Here is a 27910-nt window from a genome sequence, read left to right as displayed (position 1 = left end):
TGCTGCCTTTCCACAAGGAGGGGTGGGGTTAGAAATGGTCGGCCCTAAAAATGCACACCTCGCCTTATCCCACAGATATCCGTCTCCGGCGGTAAGGTCTCAACAAGTACGGAGCTAACACAAAAATTGCCCATAAAAAGGTCATGTGTAACCGACCTCAAGCAGTTATCCACTGGGCAGTTTGGTCACGCTTTTAGGTCACTAAGACCACTCCTAACCCAATTTCCTTTTCAGGTACAACCAGAAGAACCCTTGCACGGTGTGGGCAACCGGGAAGTGATAACCGCCCTCATACCTCTAACAGCACTCAAGATTCAAATCAATCCTCGTTATTATACAGACTTAGTCTATCTGGAAACTGATGGCTTTTATTCAGCAAAAAATCCATTATACAACAGAAGATTAGTCTACGTTTGTATACTATAACGGATCATGAATACTTCAATAAATGACTTGTAGTCTTTTTCACATCATTCAGGCAAAGATTCATCTGTACATAGAGTAAGCAAATAGAATATGTGACAACAGTATTGTGAGAACGGTTCACGGGTGAACCCGAGTAAGGTCAGAAAGAACTGAAGATATTCTATCCAATGATCTTTTGGAACAATATTCCAGAATCTCTACGTGTAGCTTCCCTATTGGACAAATGGTATTGCTTTTCAGATTTAGCACAAATAAACTAGAAGCCGATATATTAATCCTGGTCAGCTCGATAGCATAATAAAATTCCGCCTCTAAGTCATAAAGTCAGGAAACCAAACTATGTTCATTTTAGAATAAGGTTTTGCTAGTGACTAGCAGTGAAATCCAGGATACAGGTTTTTTATTTTTCGTCACTCGTCATATGAGTATAGCTGCATCTGTGTTGATATTCACAACAGGACTCGGACCCTGTGCTCAGATTGCTATGAGCTCCATTACTGAATCCAAATAGCCACTAAATTATTCAGAGGGATAAAATTTAATCTCAATGATAACGGTTTGTATTTTTCCACAGTTAGAGTTACGGACGACAAGTGATCAATCTCTTTTAACAAATATGCATCGTCAGCATATTGTCTCGATACTGTCATTAAGTGGCAAGCACTTTTAGGTAAGCTTTTGATGTTAGTTAAAACTAGAATTCAGGACGCGTATTTCGTCCTATTTGCACAGGCATGTGGCTATCACGACTCAGTAGTTAAGCGGATAATTCAATAGCATTTGAAGCGAACGGTACTGGGTTTGAGTCCCGCAGAGATCATCAACTCTAGGATGCAGGTAAATCCAGCTGGAGAGTTTCAAAATAAGACGAAACGCGCGTCCTGGATTCCGCTGCTAGTCACTATCCATCTTTGTTTTTAAAAAAGCTTGTGACTTAAGGCTATATCGAGGCAATCAGCACAGGATGCACATATGCCAATAAGAGACTGATCAATTGCAGTCTTAAATAATAATGAGAAGATGCAAGTAAACAACACCGAGTATGTTTAGAATAAAGCCAAAACTCTTTTGCATCATGTCCCTTTCTTATCATCAATTAACGTTGTTGTATAAGTGTGATATATATAATCTTTAATTAGTCATTTTCATTTTCAGCCCAATAATGAATGACCCTGTGAAACAAAGCAGATTAGCGGTGTTGATATGTGATGATTGGATTGTTTTTAATAGTTTATCAATAAATTTAATCAATGGTCTCTATTGTACTAACTGATGAGACTAGGATTAAAGGAAAACCTTAAGAAACCTCAACCGTTTACCAGGATTAAAATACGGTGTATAAATTAGTGTCAGGAATTAAGACTAGAAAATCGAGTTGGAACTTCGAGTTAGAAATTAGAGTCAGGGTTTTCATCACAAACTGATATCAGTTATTTAGACGTATAGATGAATGGATTTCGTGCCAAAATCCAATAGTCGCTATTGGGAATCTAACTGGTTCATCTGTAAATTATAGTTCTGCCAAAATAAAATCACGAACGACTGGGCAGTTATATCATTCTGATAGAATTATCCACAGTATTCACCTGTGAACTCACGACCTTCATGTCTCATACTGACTCTGAGACCTCTAGATAACTGTGGTATCTAATATCTCATGATTTTCCATGATGCTTTTTGATTTCCAATCAACTAAAGCGATGGCTGATAACTACTATTGTTAGGAGTTAATAGATAAAATCCATCATTGTCTTTTATTATTTGATCAAAATAATTTACTAAATATCTTTCTGAATCACATTCACATGGCTGAATTAATAAGTAGTTATTAATAAATGTTGTGACTTTAAGCTGGGTTAATTATAACGTGATTTATTCGCCAATCAAAATACGACTAATACAGTCTTAGTACTGTGCCAAAGCAATGAGGTTCGACTAGTATGAGCAGCCTAACGTCATTATTGGTCCTTTTTTCGCCTATCCCGTCCAATTGAGTCTAGAACGCCGACAACAGTTTCCACTATGCAAATCATTTATTTAAAACATACTTGGTTTATATACAAGGCAAAACCATAAAATAGGAAATAACCCTTATACAAAACCAAGCCAAAAAAGTGGCTGTGAATGTCGGGGAAGAGCCAGAACATCTGCGAAGTTTAGATCGTCCAGCAGCATCACAGATGTCCACTGTATCCTGTGCTTCCCTTCAGATGTTGACGTCTTCAAGATCCGGTCGATCACCAGGAGGAAAAAAAGGGTGAGAATAAACAACCTTGCCTAACACCGATATTTACTTCGAACGAGTCTGTCAGCTGTCCTCCATGCATGATTTTTCAGTTTAATCCATCATAGGAATTCCGTATAATATTGACTATTTTCTCAGGCACGCTGTAGTGTCGAAGAAGCCTCCAGAGTTTTGTCCTGTCCACGTTATCAAATGCTTTCTCATAGTCAATGAAGTTTCGCTCCATATCTTTCTTTCTACGAACTAATTCTTTCTTCTTGTACTGTATTCTTATATGCAATCTTTCTTTTACATATTTCCACCTCTGAATTAACTACTTGTTGGTAGATGCAGACTACTTGGTTGGGGTGCGTATGACTATCGTAACCAATGGTTGGAGACTCTGGGTGACATGGCTCAGAATCGATTACAATGGCGTCGGTGTATACACTCTCTGTCTCCCCTTAAACTATGAGATTAAAATTGCTTCATATCTTTCTTTCCACGAACTAATTATTTCTTCCTGTACTATATCCTTATTGCAATCTTTCTTTTATATATTAACACCTCTGAATTAACTACTTTTATGAATCCGGTGTTCATCTTGTTGTGTTAATGAGGTATGGCAATTTGAATCGATGCATTTATGTGCCTGGTCCTACGTTGTAACTGATTGACTGAGTCAATGAAGTCGATGTAGAGTGATGAATTCCATTCAAATGATTGTTCCAAAATGATCCGTAGTGATGCGATTTGGTCTTTACACGATCGGAACAGTAAATTGTATAATAATAATAATAATAATCTATAGCTCAAAATGAAGCTTATAATAAGAGGAATATAGATATACACTATCTAATTACTGAGTAGTTATACAATAAGAACATATATAGATAAATTATTAGTCCATTAATAGTTCTCAGATGATACCCATAGTTTACTCTTCACTAGGACATAACAAAAAATACATCAATTTGTAACCGACATGTATTTATCCGAATAGATCAGACTGATAACAGTTGTCTGAGAAAATAGCCTCTACATCTATATTAAAAAGTATTGATTTATTACTAATAAATAATCTTTACACTTGTATAGTAGTACATTTACTCAATGGATTATCAGCTCAGTTTTCATTATAATCGTTTGGTATGATGTCATTATCATGCTATTGACCTTGAAGATACAGAATTTTGGACGAACAGATTATGAATTGTATCAAAATGATTACAACATTAATCGGTTTATATTCTTGAAGAGTATTTATTTAATCTGTCAGATAATCTGGATCATAGTCATGTGAACTTTTTGGCAAGACTATAATTTATGAACGAACCAATCGGGTATAAGATAATAGGTCTCAGATTTTGGCACGAAATTCATTCATCCATTTGACTAAATAGAGTTTTGGCATTATAGTTGATGTTAGTTCGTGATGAAAACCCTAAATCTAATTTCTAACCTTAACCATTAATTGTAAATTATAATACTAATTCCTTATATTGGTTTATAACCTTTATTTGGTTCTAGTTATTGGGTAGACACTCTCAAGATCACTCTAGCGCTGCTCAAATGTAGTCCATAAATTATAGTTTCACTAACTGTTTATTTCATGTTTTCAGTCACCACTAAATAGCATTGATTTGTGGTATGGCAACTCGGACTGATGTACGTACGTACGAAGTTCTACATTGCTGATGACTGACAGCCTTGATTTGTAAAACTGAAGCATTTTTTGGGCGAACTGATTGGATTTGACAAAGTGAGTTCAAGGTAATGGCTCATGATTGAGATTGGCTTATAAAAACTGTAGTTAGGGTACCTGATGTGAGGTAGTGTGGTATGTGCTTAAGATCATGAATAGATTAGTGTTAGACCACTTAACAATCTCTACAACTCCATACTGATAATTACCATTGCTCACTACTGACTAGTTTCGTGGAGTAATTCTCCGAGTTCTAGTGAAAAGCCGTGACCAGAGGAATTAATCCGTATCAGGTGAAAACAAGTATCTATCTCAGACAATTGAAGATGATCGCACAATTTCATGGACGGCAACTCAGTAGTCGACAGGTTAAACGTTCGTGTGAGATACCGAAGGTCATGGGTTTGATTCCGGTTTGTGGGACCGTGGATGCACGCTGCTGAGGAGTCCCATGCAAGGAAGAAACGGTTGTCCAGTGCTTTCGGACTTTTAACGGTGGCCCAACATTCATCGATTTGTGATTTTAACCAAAAATAAACCAAAGTCTAACCCTCATTCTCACTACAGTAGTAGTGAAATGGTTTCAATAATCAGAAATCATGCCAAGATTATTATCTGTTAGTAGTAAGGGATGAACTAGTTATCCAGATCAAATATAATAACTATCTTCATTGACATAAAGGTTTATAAGGAAGAGTATTTGCCTCATATATGATTCGAACTCATATGGACAAATTCTTTGGGAATAGTGCAGTATAGGGACCAACTTAAAACAAACGCAACAAACATTCAGTTAGTCCTTAGACAATCAAAAACTGCTTTTGTAAGTGAATAGTTTATGAAAAAAAAACAATAACATCACAAAGTGTAAGTAGGTTCTAATTAATTAATGAATCTACTTAACCCTTTTACAGGTTAATCTACTGTTAGTGAGTAATAGCATAAATCGTGATCCTTATGGATATAAATTATTCGTTCTTTAGAAACCTTAAGAGGACGGAAATAGATTTCCAAGAGTCGTTATAATGATCTTAGCTACAGATTTCATCATGAACTGACATCAGTAGTCCAAAAATGATTTGTAGTTATATGGACAAATAAATTTGGTGTAAAAATAAAAAAAACATGATAGCTTACATTTGATTAGCTCATCTATAATGTATAATGATACCGCATCAATGCTTATATCAGGGTTAGGACTTAAGTATATGTTATTCATCCTGAATTTCGCATATAAACCTAACAGCCGTTTCCTCCATATTGACTAGTTCCTCCCTAACCCATGATTTTACCTATTCTACCGGGATAACTTGGATATTAAGATAGAAGAATATCAAAATTACCTTGAAGAATTTACTACTGAAATAAGTTTTTTTGGATTATTCTCGTCCTTTACTAAAAATTATTCACTGTGATCACCTGCTTTCTAAAGAGCTGAAAATAGTAAAATACTCTCAACATCATATAAAAGTCGTTCAGTTTTCTCTTCATCCTTCAGCTTTATCGTAAACTGATTTCTGTACACAGCCAGGACGACTAACAGTCTGCTAAAGCCAATATGATGCCTATAAAGTAATTCTGAAAATTTTCCGATAAATTTTCCTGTTACAGAAAACCACATAATGCATTCATACGCTATTATAAGAAGTTGACAATATATCGCGAAGCCAATTAATTTAAATTTCAAGCGGAATTACAAAAGTGGTCAGAATAGTTTATTTTGAAGACATAGATGAATGATGTGTAAGGATAACCATCCAATTCTAATGTTTAATCCAGGTTCAATTATTTTTTCGTCCATTTAGTGGAGTAGTGCTGAACCGATCGATGTTAGGCCATCATTAAAAACTTGGAAGCAATGGACGGTCGTTTCGTCTTTAGCAGTAAGCTTTGGCTATTCACAAGTTATAGTGGTTTGACAAGGATTTGTTGCAAGATTATGTATTTTGTGCTGAGAATTCCTTACTTTCAAAAAAATACATGTTATTAAACGAGGTGATAATTACTATTGTTGTTAAAACAACCGGCTTCACAATATTATTCGAATCAGCTTGATAAACTACGCAATAGGTGAGTTATAACGAACAAAGCAAGTTAGTGAGTGAGGCTTCGTCAAGGTCCTGGATTACATTATCTAAGGTATATATATATATAATTTTTGTACACTGACTAGGTTGCTAATTACAGCTTTCCATTCATTCCATTTTCACATTCATACAACAGGCTGGACTTATGTATAGGAAGCGCGTATACCAGTACCTAAATAGGATGACCGCAAAACATATAACAGCTGCCTCTAGATGGAACTCTACGTGGAATTGTGAATATCAAAATTTATAAGGTAGTCAGGTTTGCTTAATTCAATCAAAAGATATATATATCCTTCAAATCATAGACCAAATATATATTTGTATAAATGTTGTACACTAGTGAAAAGGGAGAAATAAGATACTACCATAATGAAAAAGTTTATACAGAAAACACGTCTGGCTCCAGTCGTAAGTAGCCGAGTCAGAACCTTTCTGTTAATCATTAAACAAATAACTGCCCCCAAATGCCCTGGTATGGCCGAGGGTGGAGGATTCAGCTCTCTGTCTCTCTCGCGAAATGCTCTAACATGGCCACGTGCATACAACCTCTGACAGGGAAGTCCTACTCATTGCCTTCTTGCAGAATTACTGTTGTTTACAAAATTGAGAAAACAAAGAGCGAATGTCCGGCACTTCAACCGACTTGGTGAATATGGAGGATCCAACTAGGGAAATTGGAAAATCCTCATTCCAAATCAATGGTGCACATGTGCTCCAGTATGTTGATGGAACAAATAGCGTGTGGACCTATTGTTGGTCACCGGTTACCATGGAACTGCATCTCCTTACATTGTTCCGCTGCCTTGTGGATCAGACCTTTAGATCGGAGGCTCCGGGTGTGGTCCCCTAAGAAAACCACCTACTTCGGCTTGGGAAACCGGGTAGTATCACAGCCCACACACAAATTAAGTGACTTATGTGACGAATATGTATTCGGTGCCCCTTCCCATCAATATTTATGTGTTCAAATAAATAACTTATGGAGAAATATTGACAGTTCTCTAACAATTATTTATTAATATGTTCAGATAGTTTACCAAAAGTTTACAAGATTCAATGAACATTGCAGATCTAATATTTCTCAATGGTAACATTATTTTTAGCATCACTCAAAGTTAATGATGCAGTATAATTTCACCTATCAGCTAATGAGTTCATAGAATGTTGAAATCAAGAGTTTATCACTAGAAAACTAATGAGACTTATAATTGTATGTTGCTATTTTATGAAGCTTATGGCTTTTTTCAAGGTTTATAATAGTTTTCTTCTACTTTGACGTATATATATTTGGGTTGTTTGTTAGGTAATTAGTAATTTTTCACTATTTCCCCAATTATTTATTTGAAGATATTTCAAGAAATTTAGGACTCGTCAGCTGGATGTACCTGCATCCCATAGTTCATGTACACTCCGGAACTCGAACCCAGTCCCGCTTGCTTCAAACACCATTATAGCTTGCTATAAACATTAACTCTGAGATGCAGGTGCGAAAAGCAGGAGATAAGTAATGTGGAGAAGATTGAGGAGCTGGAGCGTGAGATTGTAGCAATACGAGTGAACCATAAAAGGAACGATAAATGTTACGCTTGTGGAGGGACAGGACATTAGAAGATAAACTGTCCAACAAGACGAAGACGCAGATATTTTAGATGTTATAACGAGTGTTCTTTCTATTCTATGAATCTGGGGATTGTTGCGTTAGTATACAGAGTGGCAGTATATACGAGAGTGAACATAAATGAGCGAGATTTAGTTTGTCTGATCGATACAGGTGCAGCAGTATCGTTAATAGGCAAAGAGCAATGTAAGAGACTCAAGCCGTGTACATTAGCTGTCCACACGATAGGAGGCCATATGTTAGAAGTGTCTGGCGTATCTAACAGTATCATAAAAGTGGGAGATGCTGAGATAAATTTTCCGCTCGTGGTAACCACAAGCTTATGGAGACCGATATTAGGAGCAGATTTCCTAAGAGAAGTAAAAGCGATAGTTGACTTAAGAAGCGGTAAGGTGGTCACAAAGTATGGTTCATTGCCAATACACGAAAGTAGCGAAGTGGCTGAAATAAGATTGGCAGCGGATGTCTCGTCGAAGAAACCAAACATTAACGAGTTATACAAAAAGTATGCGAAACTGTTCACTGGAGATGGGGAGCCGTATGGATTTTGTGACAAAGTAAAGCACGAAATCCCGATAAAGAACGATCGAGTAAATATATTTGCAACACGTCGTGTCCCGGTGCATTTAGAGGCTGAGGTAAATCGTCAGGTCCAGGAAATGTTGAAAGAAGGTATAATTGAGGAAGCGGACAGCCCATATAGCTCACCGGTACTCTTGGTAAAGAAACCAAATGGAAAGTATAGATTTTGTGTCGACTTCAGAGAATTTAATAATATAACAGACCTGAAACCTTGTGCGATGCCAACAGTGGTGGAAACATTAGATCGGCTACAGAATGCCACGGTGTTTACAGTGCTGGGTTTACGGTCAGGTTATTGGCAACTGCCTATAAAACAGAGCGATCGAAGCAAGACAGCGTCTACTGTAGGTGATAAACAGTATCAATTTAAACGAATGCCGTTCGGGTTGGCGGGTGCACCGTTCACGTTCAGAAGATTAATGACACTACTGCTCAAGAATATAGATAATGTCGAGGTATATGGCGACGATGTAGTTGTGTACAGTCAGACAGAAACAGATCACATTAAGCATGTGGAAGCGGTCTTAAAGCGAATTGACGAATTTGGACTTCAGATTAATAAGGACAAGTCGCAGATAGCGAGAAGTAGCGTCACGTTGTTTGGACATAAAGTGGGAAATGGAGAAATAAAACCATTGCCGGAGAAAATTCTTACCATAAAAAATATTGCAGTACCTAATTCAAAAAGGAAGTTGAGACAGTTCCTGGGAAGAACGGCGTTCTACAGTCGGTTTGTCAAGAATTTCAACGAAAATAGCAGCACCCTTATATAAGTTGTTGAGCAACACCAAGTTTACGTGGGCTGAGACTGCCGAACAAACGTTCAGGCGAATCAAAAACATGCTAGACGATCGTCAGATGACGCTTAGACTGCCTGAACAGGGAAGATTGTTTACAGTGGCCACAGACGCGAGTGATCATGGTATAGGTGCTGTGTTGAGTCAGGCTGATAGAGTGGTGGAATACGCGAGTCGCGTCCTCACACCCGCTGAACAGAAGTATTCAACGGTCGAAAAGGAGTGTTTAGCAATCGTGTGGGCAGTAGAAAAATGGAGACCGTACCTTTTAGGTAGACGATTTCACATTGAGACCGACCATAAACCCCTGTAGTGGTTGAAAACAGCAAGAGACCCCAAGGGAAGTTGGCGCGATGGATGATACGTCTGCAAGAATACGACTTCAGTATCGGCCATGTTCCAGGAAAAGAAAACGTAATGGCGGACTACTTGTCAAGACCAGACACGGAAGCCGACCTTCCATTAACAGCATACGCGATGAATAGTTTAGAGGGAGACCCATTGGAACTCGTCCGGCAGCAGAAAGCTGACCCTAACCTTCGAGAGGTAATCAGAGTGATAAAAGAGGTAGCAGACGTAGACAAACGAACAATGGACAAGGAGGTGATAACGCTGCTTCGGCAAAAGGAACGACTGAGAGTGAACTCATATGGAGTCCTGACCTGGCAGGAAGATGATGAGAATTGGGTGGCGGTGATCCCGAAAGACTGGCGGCGTAAAGTGATACACGAGTGTCACCAGGTAGCACATACAGGCATCGCAAGAACGACGGATTTACTACGACAAAGTGCATACTGGCCGAGCATGAGAGACGATGTGGCTGAATACGTGTTAACTTGCCAGCAGTGTCAGCTAATGAAAAGCGATCGATACACACAACCGCCATTACAGTCAACCCCAGTAACCGCAGTCGGTGATCTATGGTCGGTGGATGTGATGGGACCGTTTTCACAGACGGCGAGCGGAAACCAGTACCTGCTAGTGATGACGGAACATGCTACACGTTGGGTAGATGCCGTACCCATTGCAGACCAGCGGGCAAGGACAGTGACCGAAGTGGTAATCCGGCATATTGTAGCGTGTCACGGAATACCGAAGATGATATTAACTGACCAGGGTCCTCACCTGTGTTTTCCTTCACTACACTAGTATTCGATCATAGGTGTCCTCGAAGCATTGCTATTATATCCTGGGACCATCGAGTAAGTAATGCAGTAGTTGGAAAACAGGTACTAGGTAAGGATGGCAAATCCACTGAAGTAGCAAAACTTCATCAGTTGAGATGGCTGGGACACGTGTTATGTATGCCCAACGGCCGACTGCCTCGAAGAGCGATGTTCAATGGTATAGGAGTAGGTTGGAAGAAAGTTAGGGGTGGCCAGACCAAAACATGGCACAAGTCCATGAAGTCACTGACAAGTGGACTGAGTCGTGTTGGTAGGTGTAGACTACCTGGTCGGGGACCGCGAGATGATAGCAACCGATGGTCAGAGACCCTAAATGACATGGCTCAAAATCGTTTGCAATGGCGCGGGTGCATCCACTCCCAAATTCCAATCTTCTGAATTCTTCATGTCCCTTTCTTTCTTCTCTTCCCAAATTTATTTCACTGGATTATACTCTTTGAATAACATCTTCAAAACCTAATCTTTCCGATTATTGCTTATACTCTTACCGCCTCTACCAATACGGGATTCGAATCAACAACTGCATCTCTGTGCTAATGTGGTGTGGCAACTCAAACTGATGTACGTACGTACGAAGTTCTACGTTGTTACTGATTGACTTTAAAAAAAAGGCTTGTGACTTAAGGTTATAATCGAGGCAATCCACATAGGATGCACATATGTGAACAAGAAACTGATCAATTGCAATCCTAAATAACAATGGGAAGATACAAGTAAACAACAACAACACCAAGTGAATGTTGTAATAAATAACCTAGAAATTCTAATGAAAATTCATCAATTTTTCAATCCAATAGGAATATAAACCTTAAAATGGAAGTTTTTTTTATTTATTAAGACCTCTTGGTATTGAATTCATTCCATAATCCATACAATACAAAATTGGAAATAATCATAACTTTTAATTCTTTTCTTATAACATCATAAAATGTAATAAAAAAAGAGAAAAACAAAGAAAGAAAACACAATCAAAGAAATTCTAAACAAAATTGATTAACAAAGTATAACAGAGTAGTAAAAACATTAGCAACAACAACAACAAAAACAAAACATTTAGAAAAAGTACATAACAATACATGAATCAGAATGTACGGTGATAAAAACAACATAAGAATACCGCCCCACACACACATTTTAATGCTAATAGGAATGAAATACCTAGTATAGATTTTATGCATATGACTTCGGACTGTATTATTTCTATGTATGGATTAGTGATACTATAGATATAGTCTAATTGTTTAAACTTAAGCAAACTAGAGAGTGAAAGGGTTCGAACTTACAACCTATTGATTGGAAGTTGAGTATTACATTTTAATCACCTAAGCAATTATAATGTGAATAGTTTATATGCGTATTTGTGTATATGAATGTGTATTGAAATGTACTGGTAAGTTTGATTTAACGATGAAAACAGAGAGAGATAGAGAGGGAGAGAAAAAAAAGCGACTAGACATTGGATAAAAACTATGTAGATAAGGCAACAACAACAAAAACAACCCAGGAATGAGTGAAGAAAGAATGATATAAGAAAAAAAACTATTCTTAAAAAAGAAGACGACTATACTTAACAACAATCATTCATTCTATTATGAAAACAGTAAGATAGTACGGAATATGACAAAGAGATGATTCTGTCGACAGCATAGAAAACTTAATTACTAATGAATCTGAAATGAACAGTAAAAATTGACATTTAGAAATAATACTCGTTATTATTATTATTATCATCATCATCATCACACATATCCAAGACATCAAAAGATAATCGAATCAAATAATATAAATAGATCTCATAGGAAATATCAAATGAAACTGAGTAACAAAGTATTCTAGTTCAATATTATTCAATTTACCATTGTTTTGAATTTGAAATTACATCTATGATCTTCTGGATGATGATGCCTAGAACAAAACCATCTTTCACATCTATAAATAAAGAGCGAGACAGAGAGAAAAAAAGAGAAGAGTATGAACAAGTTTAAGGAACAATATTAGCTTTTAATACAAAAGTTGATTACTAAGGTTATTGATAACCATTTGAATGTTCAGTAGGTATATTGTTGTATCTAAGACATGTGAATTTTTCCACTTATTTAATGTGTGAATGTCACTAACTAGAGAGTAATTTTTTAATAGAAATTTCGTTTCACGACCTGGCTTTCATCATATTTATGTTTTTTTTATTCAACAATGTTGAATATCTGGGCTACCTGTTCCTCCGATCTAGATATTTCATCAAGTTATCTGTTTTGTTGTTTTGTTTTAGCACATCATTATGTCTATTGTGCTCACAATCTATTCAGGCGCGTTTATGAAAAGTTTACGACCTTTCGCTATACGGGATACAAAAAGGTACAATCAGCGACATCATGGTGGCTGGCAATATGCATTGAAACGAATGAACATTAATCAAATGTGGATTACCGAACTCCTAACATCTAACTGGTCATCATTCAAAATTGATCGTCACAATCGATCAAGATATAATAAAAGGAAACTTTTTGAAATACTTTATGCTGAGAATTCTATGTTGTACCAAAAATATAATGTTGAATAAAGCTTCTAATAATAATAATAATAACTGTGCTACACTGACCAACAATCTTTATAGCAAACAGTTGTGGATAACTACTATTGTGGTGTGTGCTACTGATGTCGACAGATATAAGTAGTATGTATAATTAATCGAAAGTGGAATGCCTGGTGGAAGAAGATGTAAGAGAAGATATTTGGTTGTCACCACTGGTGCTCTCGTTCACTACACTACTACAGATGCTTGAAATAAAATCTGTAGTGAAAACTACAAATGCTATCCGCTAAATAAATGGATAAATGGCCTTAAGGTCTAGGGTAAAACTGTACTATATCAACGGCCTAGAGTAGCCAATCGAAAATTCAACTAGCCGATATTACATATCAGGGCGAATTTAAAACGTTAATGTAAATAGTTTGTTGTTGGAAATTACGATTTTAATTATATTTCGTGTTTTTAAAAAAATACATATGCGCCACAAATCATTCAATTTGTGCGAGGGCTTGGATACTGTCTGGGTGCCCAAAATGAAACAGGTGGTTTCCTTGGTAAGCCACACCTGGAGCCTCCGATCTAAAGGTCTGATCCACAAGGCAATGGAGCAACGTAAGGAGATGCAGTTCCATGGTAACCGGTGACCAACAATAAGTTCACACGCTATTTGTCCCGTCAACATACTGGAGCACATGTGCACCATTGATTTGGAATGAGGATTTTCCAACTCCCTAAGATGGATCCTTCTTACCCACCAACCCAGTTGAAGCGCCGAATATTCGCTCTTTGTTTTCTCAATTTTGTAAACAACAGTAATGTCGCGAGAAGGCAGTGAGTAGGACTTCCTTGTCAATTGTTGTATGAACGTGGCCATGTTAGGGCATTTTGAGAGGGAGTGTCGACTCTCCTCACTCGCGGGCCATACCAGGGCATTTGGGGTCGTCTGATTTACTAATTGTGAGGTTACTCTCAAAATTGCTTAGATCTGTCGATATAGTATAGTTTCATCAGTTCTAGGTTGTTGATGATATGAAATACAAAGTTTCAAATTGACGATTACTCAGTTCGATAGAATTTCTGTAATTTATAGTAATTGAATTAACCAATAGACAGTTGAGTAAACTTGAATATGATTTTGATTCTTCTTACGTTTCTATAAAGAAAAATCTTCTAGACAACCTTGGACTTATTCTACTTCGAGAGTAAAGAAGAAAGTTAAACTGATAGAACCGGTCTCATTCATTGTATTCAATTAAGTAGGAGTTGCAAATAATTAGTTTACTGAACAAAATATGTATTTATCATTGAAAATAGTGTAGATAATCACTGAGTAAAAATTTCTTAGAAATATTTAAATAGCTTAAAACTCATTGAACAATTTGTAGACGATCATTAATTAGAACAACCTTAAGACGTCGGGAATTTATGATAGACAAGGTCAATCGTCCGATTGTCTGCTTAGATGTATATCTAAGGTCACTATTATTACTATTATTACAATTATTAGTGAGATTATGTCATTCATGGTTATTTTGAGAAAGAGATAATGGTAAATATTTTTAAGAAGCCGTGACTAGTCAAGTTCAACCGGGTCTGTTGTGAAGATAGTAACTTACTAAATACAATAGTGGACGGTGGAGCAATTTTGTGGATTGATTGAAATTAGACATTAGCACTGTTGGATGCCAATTCGGCAGTCTAGAGGTTGAGCATTCGCGCGCGAGATCGAAAGTTCTGGATTCGAATCCCGCGAGTGGGATCGTAGATGCGCACTGCCGAGAAGTCCTATAATAGGACGAAACGGCCATCCAGTGCTTTCAGGTTTTCCATGGTAATTTAGCTTTAATCAACTCATGAATTCAACTATTAAATAGATTTCAGTTTATTTATACTCCATTAACTGAAAAAAAACAATAGAAGATAAACCTTTGAAATGTCAATTAATTATTCCGTCTGTTAGTCAATCAACTATACACAATAGGTAAATACCGAAAAAAAAAAAAGAATTTACATGTTCAGGTCAAATGATTTAAGAAAGAAGGTAAAACAAAGAGGATAGATGAAACTCTTATCATGATATGATACTAATACTACTACTACTCTATAAATATAGTTAATGTCTGTCCATGGGGAAAACTTTGTGTCGAAAAAAATTAAATAAAGAAGTTTTGATACCTTGGTGAATAACGATATAGTAAATAAAATGAATACGATGATGAAGGTGTATTGGAACAAACGAACTAGTGAGAAAATATCTATGTTAACTGAACTTTTAAAAAGGAAAGGTTAGTCAATTAACAGATAGTTGACTTCTATTGACACCCGTATCATCAAACGGGAATTACGAGAATGCAGTGGTATGATGTTTCTCTCTCTCTTTCTCTAGTCTCATTATCGATTAGTTCGCTTATATTGTTAATAGGACAGGTAACTTCACCCCGTTGCACAAGCAGGTGGCTATCAGAACTCAGTAGCTAAGTGGATAACGAGATGGCGTTTAAAGCGAACGGTACTGGGTTCGAGTCCCGGAGTGAACATCGACTCCGGGATGCAGGTATATCCAGCTGACGAGTCCCAAATAAGACGAAACGCGCGTCAAACTGGATTCCACTGCTGGCCACTATCCATCTTTGCTTTAAAAAAAACTTGTGACTTAAGGCTATATTGAGGCAATCCGCACAGTATGCGCATATGCTAATATGATAGTGATCAATTGTAATCCTAAATAACAAGGGGAAGATAAAAGTAAAACAACACCAAATGAATTTATGATACTAGAATTTATTGACCCTCAAGCTCCCTAAAACCCAGTGTCCAATCAAATATCTATTGCACTCTATTCAATCATGAATCCAAATTCATACAATAATATACCAGAAATGTTTGACCATACAACACAGGAAATTATAATATGTACAAACTTAGTTGTCAGTGTTACAAAATCGGAGTGATAGAAATCCTGGTCAGTCAGTCAGTCAGTCAGTCAGTCAGTCAGTCAGTCAGTCAGTCAGTCATTCAGTCAGTCAGTAACAACGTAGAACTTCGTACGTACGTACATCAGTTCAAGTTACCATACCACATTAGCACAGAGATGCAGTTGTTGATTCGAATCCCGTATTGGTAGAGGCGGTAAGAGTATAAGCAGTAATCGGAAAGATTAGGTTTTGAAGATGTTATTCAAAGAGTATAATCCAGTGAAATAAATTTGGGAAGAGAAAAAAAAGAGACAAGGAGGAATAAGGAGATCAAAATTTGGGAGGACAAAAAAGTGTATGCACCCGCGCCATTGCAAACGATTTTGAGCCATGTCATTCAGGGTCTCTAACCATCGGTTGCTACCATCTCGCGGTCCCCGACCAGGTAGTCTACACCGACCAACACGACTCCGTCCACTTGTCAGTGACTTCATGGATTTGTGCCATGTTTTGGTCTGGCCACCCCTAACTTTCTTCCAACCTACTCCTATACCATTGAACATCGCTCTTCGAGGCAGTCGGCCGTTGGGCATACATAACACGTGTCCCAGCCATCTCAACTGAAGTTCCGCTACTTCAATTGATTTGCCATCCTTACCTAGTACCCGTTTCCTAACAACTGTGTTACTTACTCGATGGTCCCATGATATACGAGCATAGATGCCCACTAGGACGAAACAGCTGTACAGTAATTTCCAGGTTTTCAATGTTTGTTTAAAATCAGTTCGTGATTTAAACTATGAAAACAAATACTTCATGATAAATCTGTGACAATGAGATATATGACAACGGTTTGAGTTAAACGAAAGCTTCGAAACAGAGAAATGTAGATTATAATCTTTCGTATGATAGTCCCACAAGTTATACTTCCACACAGCTAGCCCTATTACATCACCAACTGGTTACACTGAGATATGCATAAATGTACGATTACGACTGCCTAACCTTATAACTCACATCAAAATGAAGCATCATTTTATGAGGGAGATACGATATGAAAGGCGCCTTATTGTCAGATCAGGATATATCATTATTATTATTGTCAAACTAAGCTAACGTGAGAATCCATACAGTTTTTGGTTGAGAATACGCAAAAGTGGTGGCTTATGTATTTCTAAATAAAAATGATGTGAACGTTGTAGCTGTGAAGTTATTCAAAGGATTGTAAATTGATTAAAGCTAAAAATCTAAACCTTATCGGATGGAAACTTATTGGTTGAAAGGCAACGCACTTAGCGTGTAACCTAACTGTCCTCGATCCTTAACAGCCCATATCATGTGTCGAAAGGTTATATAGTGAATGAGAAATGGAAGTGCCGGCAGACTATTATGAGGAATTATAATATCGACCTAACCAAGGTCACATCCTGTTAGCAGACCATATGTTAGATTAGATCATGTTCCACGCAGGAAAGTGTCGGGGTGCGGCGATTGGCTAAAACGTAGTCAGACAGATGAAGATTCCAGAATATTCTTGTGCATAGATTTCAAATTTACTAACATTTTTCTCACTGTGATTGTTACTTCCAATTTGCTTTGTTTATTTGAAATACAATCTTATCCTTGTTTAAAAGTGTTCTGATTTAGAGACTAGTTGAGTGAAGTGTCTGAAGAATACTAAGAAATAAGAGTAATTGGGTCATACAAAGAGAGATCTTGGTATCTTCCATGTATATATTTGTCTGAATCACTCTATTATTATGTATATATAGCTATGATTCATGTACATAATTATTTGATTTTTGGGATAAATTTTCCTACATATTCTAGGTCTGTTTACTTCTATATAACCGATTAGGAGAGGCATAAGGAAGTGTTTGAATCGGACCGAAAATCAAAGCAATGTACGTTGCTGAAAATCCTTATGTTAGGACGAAACAACTCAGTGTTTCCTGATTTTTAGTGAATCTCTAGCTAAAGATATTTTTCTGAGATGCGAATTACAGTTCAGTAAAAATCTTAAAATACAGATGAGTTGAGAGAACAATGAATCACTTAATATGGGACAGAACCAATCCTTACTACTCTCTTTATCTGTATAAATTACATTTACCTGTGCCAAACTCATTAATTACTTGAAGACTAACTAGCTTTGTTCCATATCTAAATGCGTTCTTACTACTTATCACGTCTTTACTATAAGGCGCATATGTTAAAGGAGTAATCATAATAACAATGACAATAAATACTCTATATTTAATTTTTGTTTATTTAAACACGTAAGCATTAGTACAAGGAGAAACTGTAGGTGGATCCTCCATACCTACCAACCCCAATTAAAGCGCTGGACATTCGCTTTTAGTTCTGTGAATTTTGTAAACAACTGTAATGCCACGAGAAGGTAGTGAGTAGGACTTCCCTCTCAGTGGTTGCATGCACATAGCCATGTGAGAGCATTTCGAGAGGGACAGCGGACTCTTCACACACCCGGTCGTACTAGTGTATTTGAGGTCAGTCTATCTAATTTTTAAAAGTGGTAAGATTCGTGGCATTTATCAATCCAACCCAACGGTTGTCAAGGACATCTGCTTAGAGCTATACGTATATAATAACTGATATAAGATGAAAACTTTAAAGTGTTAACAAACAGTTGGTAGGTGTAACTTCAATATCAGTTGATTAAAATTCCATAATAAGCATTATAATGTAAAATATATTGAAATGTACTAAAGATTGTATTGTTTGTCATATAACATATAACTTACCGACAGGTAAAACCGCAAGCTAATCGGGTTCGTCTATTGCACTCATAACATCTGGACTGATTTGAATGTATAGTTGTATTACAAGAGAAAGAAGAAGAAGAGGAAGATGATGATGGAGGAGACGATGATGATAACGACTGAAGAGAATGTGATGAAGATCTGTCAATGGTAGTATTCGATAAACACATTTGTCGAAAATCATCATTATCATTACAGTTCAAGTTGATTTCTGTTTGTCTGTTATATCGTCTAGTATCATTTAATAACTTTTCAGTAATATTATATTCATTGTTATTTAAATGATTGGAATGACTTTTAGTGATTTGTGGAAGATAATTTTGATCCAATGGTGATTCGAAAGTTTTGCTGTTAAATATAATGGAAAATTAGATAGAAATTTGTGGAGATTTTAGTATTTTAACAGTTGAAGTTATGAGTCGATACAAGTTCACTAGTAACTAGCTCCAAGATAGATTTCCTGGAGTTCTAGTGAGAAGCTGTGACCAGTGGAGTTCAATCCGTGTTGGGTGGAGATAGTTATCCACCTCAGACAATAGATGAATAGTTGTGCAAGATCATGAATCGACTCAGTGCTTTCAGGTTTTCAGTAACATCCATCAAACTTGTGGTATGTTAGTTGGTGAACTAATTATTAACTTTTATGATGCATTTCTATAAAGAGATTACTTTTTTGGTCTTTTAGAAAGAGACCACTAGAAGTCAACAATGTAAGACATTTATCAATGATAACAAATGTGTTTACAACTTTCCTCATAGAGTCTGTATCCAGATGCTGCTCCCAAATACTCTAATATGTATGAGGGTGGGGGAGAGTTCTCTCTCCTTCTTGCAACGAATGCATATTCATAACCTCTTCAGAGAACTCCTACTCCCTCTTTCAACACGTTTTAAAAAAGTAAAAGGAGGGAGCCAATTTCGTGCGCATGAAATAAGTTGTTGGATAAGTAAGATCCAGCTATGGCAATTCGAAAATAGATTCCAAACTAATAGTACAAATAGCCTTTAAAATCTTGTGGGGTGAGAAACTTAAGATTAAAAGTAATGGCGTAGTCTCTTAAGAAAAACATCTAGCTCGCTTTTAGGAACTTGAGCAGTATCACAGCTCATATATAAATATCGATGATCTTAAATAAAAAGGACAAAGATTATGATTTATGGTTTACTCACTGACTACGCTAATCCTCAAAATTTACAACAACTTTAATATACCTGAGCGGAAACCATACCACGTACTATAATTCTCAAATCAAACTTTGGCAATGATACCTACATATCACGTACTGTTTGACAAACTATGACTGGATAGAAAAAGCGGAGAAGTGGTCAGTTTACGACGGTAATTTGGGAAACTGTGCTACGTGAAGCTATCGTTCACATTTCTTCTGTATAAATACGGGTTACTTGAAGTATTGTATGTTTGCATTCTCCTAATTGTAAGCTTTTGTTTGGCGCATAAACTATTGTTATATATTCTACTTTTCTCAAGTTATTGTCAATTAATTAGGAACCTATCACTTGGTTCTCTTCTAATTAAGGCGTAGTTATTTCTATATTGAGATCTCTTATTTACCTTGATATGTGGTTAAAACTTTACTTTCTATTACTATTGTATGGAGTTGAATCATCAAATTGCATTGTACAATAGAAATTTGTTTGCCTGCTGTGTTGTTCTGTTCTATTCTGGCTATTAATCAAGTGATCGTGAGAAAACGGCATTCCTGATAAACAGACGTTACGATTATCTCAGTCAGTTGAAGCATATCATTGGTCAAAGTCTAGGACACGAGACTGTAGACAAACTAGTAAGTGTGGGGTAGAGAAGTGTTACAGGATTCAAACGATATAAATCATCATGGTCTCTCATTCAATACAGGAGGAAAAAATAGGACACTAACAAAAAAATAAACAGTGGAACTGTACAAAGTCCAACCGTTTTCAAGATATTTCACAAAGAAAGCAATTCGAAATGAACTATTTACTCATGTTGTAAATCCTATACTTAACTAGTAATTTTTTATCAAAATAGAACAATGAACATTTAACTCGTTTTAATTGGCTGCAATTAAACGCAACTCGATTTCGTAATCGTAACAGTCTGATTAGCGACCAATCAGAATAAAGCGGGAATTATTATATCTGCCATCTTAGTAAACAATGGAGGTCGGCTTTCCTCGTTCTGATTTTTCCGGCAGTTTCTTTTGTGTAGCTACACAATTTAATGTTTCAGTGTGCTGAAATCCGGAGGTTAGTGTAATACTCTAAGTGTTGTCGCAAGTTCTCATTGAATCAGCCCTGTTTGCTGCAGCTACTCACTCCAGCATGCAGTACATGTCCGATGTAACACAGTTGGAAGTAGCGAATAAAAATTACAACCAGAGGAAAATTCACAGCACAATCTAGTTCAATAATAATAAATACATCATAATATGACAAATTTTATGACTATATGAACGTAGACATGACCGTTATTACACCAGGCGATATATTAGGTTTACGTGGAAACGTTGCGTTTAAATCCACCCTTTTAATTTAATTTGTAATGGTTTTGTATTATCATGTTGTTGATATTCAAGAATGAATTTTGACCAGTCTTATAGTTGGTATATGTTCGTCTTGGGCGTGTTGCCTTGATATTACTATTGTGATACAAGTTTATACAGAATTGATAGAATATGACTACCAGTGAAGTCCACGATGTACATTTCATCTCATTTGGGATTTATTGGCCGGATATGTCAGCATCTCAGAGTTGTAAGGTGTATAACGTATTGGTGTTTGGAACAAAAGGTACTGGTGTTGTTTCACTTGCATCTTCCCATTATTATATAGGACTACAATTGACCAGTCTCTTATTGGCATATGTTCATCCTGTGCGGATTGCCTCGATATAGCCTTAAGTCACAAGCTTTTTTTAAAGCAAAGATGGATGGTGGCCAGAAGTGGAGAGATACAAGTAAAACAACATCAATTGAATTTAAACTTCACACCATTGCACAAACAGATGGTTATCAGGACTCAATAGCTAAGTGAATAGCGTGATGGCGTTTAAAGCGAACGATACTGGATATGAATCCCGGAGTGAACATCAACTCTGAGATGCAGGTACATCCAGCTGACGAGTCCCAAATAGAACGAAACGCGCGTCCTGTGTTCCACTACTCGCCACTATCCGTCTTTGCTTATAATGCTTGTGATTTAAGGCTATATCGAGGCAATACACACAGCATGCAGACATTCCAATAAAAGACTGATCAATCGCAGTCCTTAACATCAATGAGAATGTTCAAGTAAGCAATACCAAATGAATTTAAGCTTCACCCCATTGCATAAGCAAGTAGTTATCAGGACTCAGTAGCTAAATGAATAACATCAACTCTGAGATGCAGGTACATCCAGCTGACGAATCCCATATAGGAAGAAACGCGCATCTTGGATCCCACTGCTAGCCACTATCCATCATTGCTTAAAAAGCTTGTGACTGGGCTCAAATCCTGAAGTGAATATATAAACCTTCAGATCCAAATACACTCATCAGCTGACGAGTCCCAGATTCTACTATTAATCGCATTTCATCTATTCTATTTAACCAGTTTATTTTATTTAAGTAATACACTACTTACTTTGTATATAATGTTCTTCTATTCATAACAATAGTATTATTATTATTATTTGGTATTAAATTAAATAAATATTCATTTGAATGAAATTGATTATTACATAATAATTTCATTTGCATCATTAAATAAAATGAATATGAACAAGGTGAATTGATTAATGATTGAAAATGATTGATAATTAATGGATTATTAATGAAATTAATAGTTGAATTATTCAATAATTGTATGATAGAATTATCACCGGATGGAATATGAAGATGTGTAATAATAGTAGTAGTAGTATTGCCAGTAGTATTAGTAGTAGTATTCAATAAAGGAATAGTATTTGAATTGGAATAATGTCTGTCCAAATGAAAATCATCATCATCATCATCATTGTGAACAATCATAGCAGTTGTCCTATCATCATTACGTGTAGATCTTTTGACATCAACAATAGTATGGTTATTATTGCGATTATTATTATTATTATTATTATTATTATTATTATCGACTATAAAATTTACATTCGGTGAAGATAAATATGATTCTTCTTTTAGAGAAGAAAAGATTGAATTATCTTTCAATTGATCATAGGAAGAATTCATGATAACACTATTGGTACTACTACTAGTAGTAGTAGAAGTAGATGTATTGGTTTTATCAAATAACGAATCAGTTGATTGATAATGTTTAGAAGGTGTTTCAATAGTTTTAAATCCATGAATATATTGAAATGAATTGTTGTTTGAATTGATATTATCACATAATTCGTAAGAATTGGTTTCTGGTATGTTTAATTGTTGTGTGGAATTCTGAATAGGAAGTAGAAAATAAGAAATCTACATGTTTTAATTTGTATTTACAATTGATTGATCACTCGGTAGTAACCGATTTGTTATTTATGTCAAGTACTTCTAAGATCTAATTGAATTCTATCTACCAAGTTGCAAGCAATTAGTCAATTGATTCGACTAGTGTGCACAATGTTGAGATATAAGGTAATAGCGATTGGAGGTAGTCGACAGGAAACCCTACACAACCAAGGTTTTGTAATATTTGTTTCTCATCAGCAAGGTATACTTATAATGTTAAAGGAACTGGTCCTCCCTGGTAGATTCGATCCCGTGCCACCAAGGTTCACAATCAGAGATGTTACAACTGAGCTATTAGGGCTGTAAATGGCCACCCGCAAGAATGAGATATATTTACAATTGATTAACCATTGAATAGTGACTAATTTCATGTATGTCGAGTAATTCTTAGTGTTGATTGAGTTCTAACTTGTACACAAACATATGGATAAATGAATTCTGGTGTTTATTTAGAAGAAAAAAACACAACACAACAAACTAATTATTGGCAGTGATGATGATTTGAACATGAATCAACTGGCTTCCCACAGTTATTCCAACTACTTATTAATTCACATTTCGATGTTAACCGGTTGAAGGGAATCAGAAAGAAATCACTTCTCTTAAAATAAGTTTCGTATTAGTTCGACCTGAGTAAGTCAATTAAAAGCAACATAGGACCTGGTACAAATGTACACCGGTTCAAGTTGCCACACTATATCAGTGCTGTGATATGAAACTATCAAGACAAATCCCAGGGTAGCAGTAGTAACAATGGAAGTAGAATATATTAGGCAACATTGAGAGAACTAATGCTTTCTATGAAATTCTCAGTCAGACATAAACAGTGAGCTATTTGGGTAGCGATATAGAAATGAAATATTTAGATTGAATAATCACTAAGTGGTCAGGTAATTAGTGTCGTGTTTGTTCCGGATTTTAGCCGAATCTAATTATATCGGCTAAGTTACAATGTGATTAGCCCCCTAACATCAAAACACATAGTGCACGCAATGTTAAGTCACATAGACTAGTGGTCAAATCGCGCAGTCGGTTGACAGAATATGATCGGCACTACAGACTAGAACAAACATGAAATCGTTTACTCTATGTGTATGAAACCATTTTTCGTAAGTCGGCTTTCTGAAACCAACTAATCCCGTAAAAATTTAAGAGACACATTTTAAAAAAGAAGCTTCTAATTTCACAAAATATTCTTCAGTCATAACTTTAGACATGACACCTTGTCTATTGCTTTCTTGATTACAGCTAATAGCTAGGTGGTACTTTTCCAAGATTAATATTAAGTCATGTTTAAAAAGGTTTATGTCCTAAGCCTTCAGTTAAATCCGAAAAGCCTGACCTATTTTTTTCTAAAAAGGGAAGATGATACATTGGGTCAATCAAAAATCACCCAAATGACGAGTGCATGTGATTGGTCAAGAAATGTCTTGAATTTCCAAGGAAGGAGACGTACATCATTAGTGGAGATATATATGTATTATAAATGGGTCAGTACGCATACATATAAACTCAGTTAGCCCATAAGAAATTCGTCCTCACTCCTGTACAAGGAGCTTGGGTATAAACATCAGTATCAAACACTGAACAACACAACAGTTTTAAGTAATCTAAATTATATCAACCACAAAAATAAAACACTTCAAGAACTTACATAACTCGGTGTTATTGCCCAACTCAATTGTTGAGGTGGACTAAACGACTGTTCATAATGATAATAAATATCAGTCTCATCAATATCATTATTATCATGGTCATATAATTGACTTTCGTCCGTTACTGTTGTAGGAAAATCATATAATGAAGGTGATAACAACTGTTCATTGTTATCAATAGCATAACCAAGAATTTCAGCAATTCGATAAATTTCATCATCTGATGATGTGAAACAATTAGAATTAATAGTGTCATCATTATTGTCATTATAGGATTCAAATGAATTCATTAGTAGATTAGTTTCAGTTTGTTCTAATTCATCTGATGCTATTTTAGTTGCATTGACAACAGCTGTTACACATATCGATGGGAAAATGACAGTTGGCGCTGCCGCTGCTGATGATGATGACACGGATGGGTAAGAAGAGGAGGACGACAAGAGAGACAACAATCGTGTATATTCCGTTTCGTCATTATTATTAGTAGTAGACTGTGATGAAATGTCATTATTGGAATATTTTTGATTGATTGATGTGCATAAATCATATCTACCTAATGGTCCAGTTCTTAATCCTAGGACAAGAAGTAATAAAGCGCCATGTCCAATATTTACAGTAGACAAGATTGTTTGATCTGTTAATTCAACACCAGAGTATAATAAGTGTTGGTCGTGAACAGATATATCTAATGATATTCAGAAAAAAAACAAACAAACGTGAAACAAATTAGCACGTGCAGTAACTCTCAACGAAACTAAACTTATTTGTTCGTAAAATAAGGTAGACTAGACAACATGGTGACGTTATTACAGTATCTAAGAGATCCACTCCTATTTACAACTTTGAGCAATTTAATTGCCTTTGAAAAATGAGAAATAATTTCAAGATGGATACACGATTCCGGCTACGTATGTATTCTCGTGGATAAGCACTGCTGAGGAGTCCCGTAATAGGGCGAAACGGTCATCCAGTGCTTCAGGTTTTCCATGGTGGTCTAGCTTTAGTTGACTCATGACCTTAACTATTGAAATTAAATTACTTACTTAGAACATTTTTAAGATAAGATACTGTCTGTGTGCCCAAACCGTAGCAGGTAGTTTTCTTAGGGGACACCACACCCGGAGCCTTCGACCTAAAGGCCTAATCCACAAGACAGTACAGCGACATCAGGAGATCCAGTCCCATAGTAGCAGGTGACCAACAACAGGTTCATACGCTATTTGCTCCATCAGGATCCTGGAACCCATGTGCACCATCGGTTTGGAATCAGGGTTTTCCAACTTCCCTATGTAGACCCTCTGTGTCTACGAACCCGGTTGGAGCGCCGGACATTCGCTTTTCGTCCTGTCAATTTTTCAAACCGTAATGACGCTAGAAGGCAGCGATTAGGACTTCCCTGGCAGACGCTATATACGCGTAGCCGTGTGAGAGCGTTCCGAGAGGGTGAGCAGACTCTCTCCACTGTCGGCCGAGCATTTTGGGGCGGAATTATGGAAGTTAAGAGCTAATTACCCGTAAAGGCTTTGTAGTTATTGATCAACATCTTGTCACAATCCAAATCTTATTTTCAATTAATTAACGTTGCGCTATCATAAATCTTAGTTATAAATCATTTATATGTGATTTGATGAGTTGTTGAACGGATCAAGATATTGTCAAACTTTTAATGACTCGTCCAAGCTAGTACTTATAATTCAGCCCTACTACTAAGTTACCATTAAGGATTACTAACCGATATAACTGACAATTCAATATCAGAAAAACTCGCTGCATTACCCCATCGGCCAATGATAGACTTGATCTTCTGACAGTAAAAGGCTAGACTACTGAATTTCATGGCGACTATAATTTATAGATGAATCAATCAGGTATAAGATAATAGGTCTCGGATTTTGATGCGAAATTCATTCATTATAGCTTATGTCAGTTCGTGATGAAAACCCTAAATCTAATTCCTAACCTTAATCATCAACTGTAAATCATAATTCTAATTCTCTACACAGGTTCACAATCCTTATTTGGTCATGGTTACTAGGTGGGCACTCAAAGTCAATCTAGCATCGCTCAAAGGTCGTCCATAAATTATAGTCTCACCAACAAAGATGGAACACTAAAATCGTATGGATAATCAGATCGCTATCGAAACTTTTCTCCTCATTGAATAAATCTCAAAAAACTAACAAATTTGGTATATATGAAACAGACAACTATATAGAATTCAATGACAAAACAAGTTAGCCTGAAATGGAATCTTATCCAAGTACATGAAAAAAATATATCGAAGTTCACAAGCAAACAACTTACTTTTTAAGTAAAATATCCTTATTTTTATAGACAATACACTGTCATGAGGACTCACATTAAGAGGTGTGACTGTACCAGATAAACCACGGACAAATATTAACATAATTTAATTGAAGAAAGGTAAGCACTAAACACCAGATCAACAAACAAAGAATCTTTGATCCATTTACTGAATATGTTTCAGGTTGTTTCTTTTTTAAATAATCATCCTTTCAAGGTTAAAATATTCACCAATCGTGTGAAAATTATGCCATGACCTTCGACAATAAAACTTAGAATTTTAGATTGTCCAATGATAATTGCTTAATTCAATGTTAATTATAATATGTTAAAAGATTATTGGTTGATAAAATGTATATTCATAATTGTCCAATCAAAAGTCAATCGGAAGACCACCCACATAAGCCTAGTCAGTCTGGATAGTCATGTGACCAGGTAGATAGGTCATCAGACATTTATTATTCCATAGTATATAGGATAAATATATCGTTGTTTTGAGAATGGAGGTTTGTGGAGACTAGCAGTTTTAATGGTTGATGTAAGCTAGGTCAATATCGAAAACATGGAAGCACTGGATGGCTGTTTCATCCTAGTATAGGACACTTCAGCAGTGCGCGTCC

At 36.2% G+C, this 27910-nt stretch overlaps 1 protein-coding gene across 1 annotated transcript; it reads right to left on the bottom strand.

Annotated features, from left to right (window-relative positions):
* Positions 1–10953: 10953 nt before the first annotated feature.
* On the bottom strand, positions 10954–27474 carry ZFAND4 (AN1-type zinc finger protein 4). Its single transcript, XM_035733020.2, has 5 exons — positions 27291–27474; positions 24986–25671; positions 22481–23271; positions 18840–19205; positions 10954–12558 (listed from the first exon to the last, which is right to left on the bottom strand). The coding sequence occupies exons 1-5, from the start codon at positions 27391–27393 to the stop codon at positions 12477–12479; spliced, it is 2028 nt and encodes a 675-aa protein (XP_035589838.2). The 5' UTR covers positions 27394–27474; the 3' UTR covers positions 10954–12476.
* Between the last annotated feature and the right edge of the window lie 436 nt (positions 27475–27910).

Source organism: Schistosoma haematobium, chromosome 6 (assembly GCF_000699445.3).
Source record: "Schistosoma haematobium chromosome 6, whole genome shotgun sequence".
NCBI lineage: Eukaryota > Metazoa > Platyhelminthes > Trematoda > Strigeidida > Schistosomatidae > Schistosoma > Schistosoma haematobium.
Note: the sequence above shows the minus strand (reverse complement) of the source record. Positions and strands in the feature narration are given on the sequence as shown.

Coding starts and splice junctions, on each gene's coding strand:
- ZFAND4 (XM_035733020.2), bottom strand. CDS start 27,393: ATGTTAATATTTGTCCGTGGTTTATCTGGTACAGTCACACCTCTTAAT. Junction 23,272..24,985: donor GGGCAATAACACCGAGTTAT/GTAAGTTCTTGA, acceptor CTTCCTATTCAG/AATTCCACACAACAATTAAA. Junction 12,559..18,839: donor GCTTGCGGTTTTACCTGTCG/GTAAGTTATATG, acceptor CTTTATTTATAG/ATGTGAAAGATGGTTTTGTT.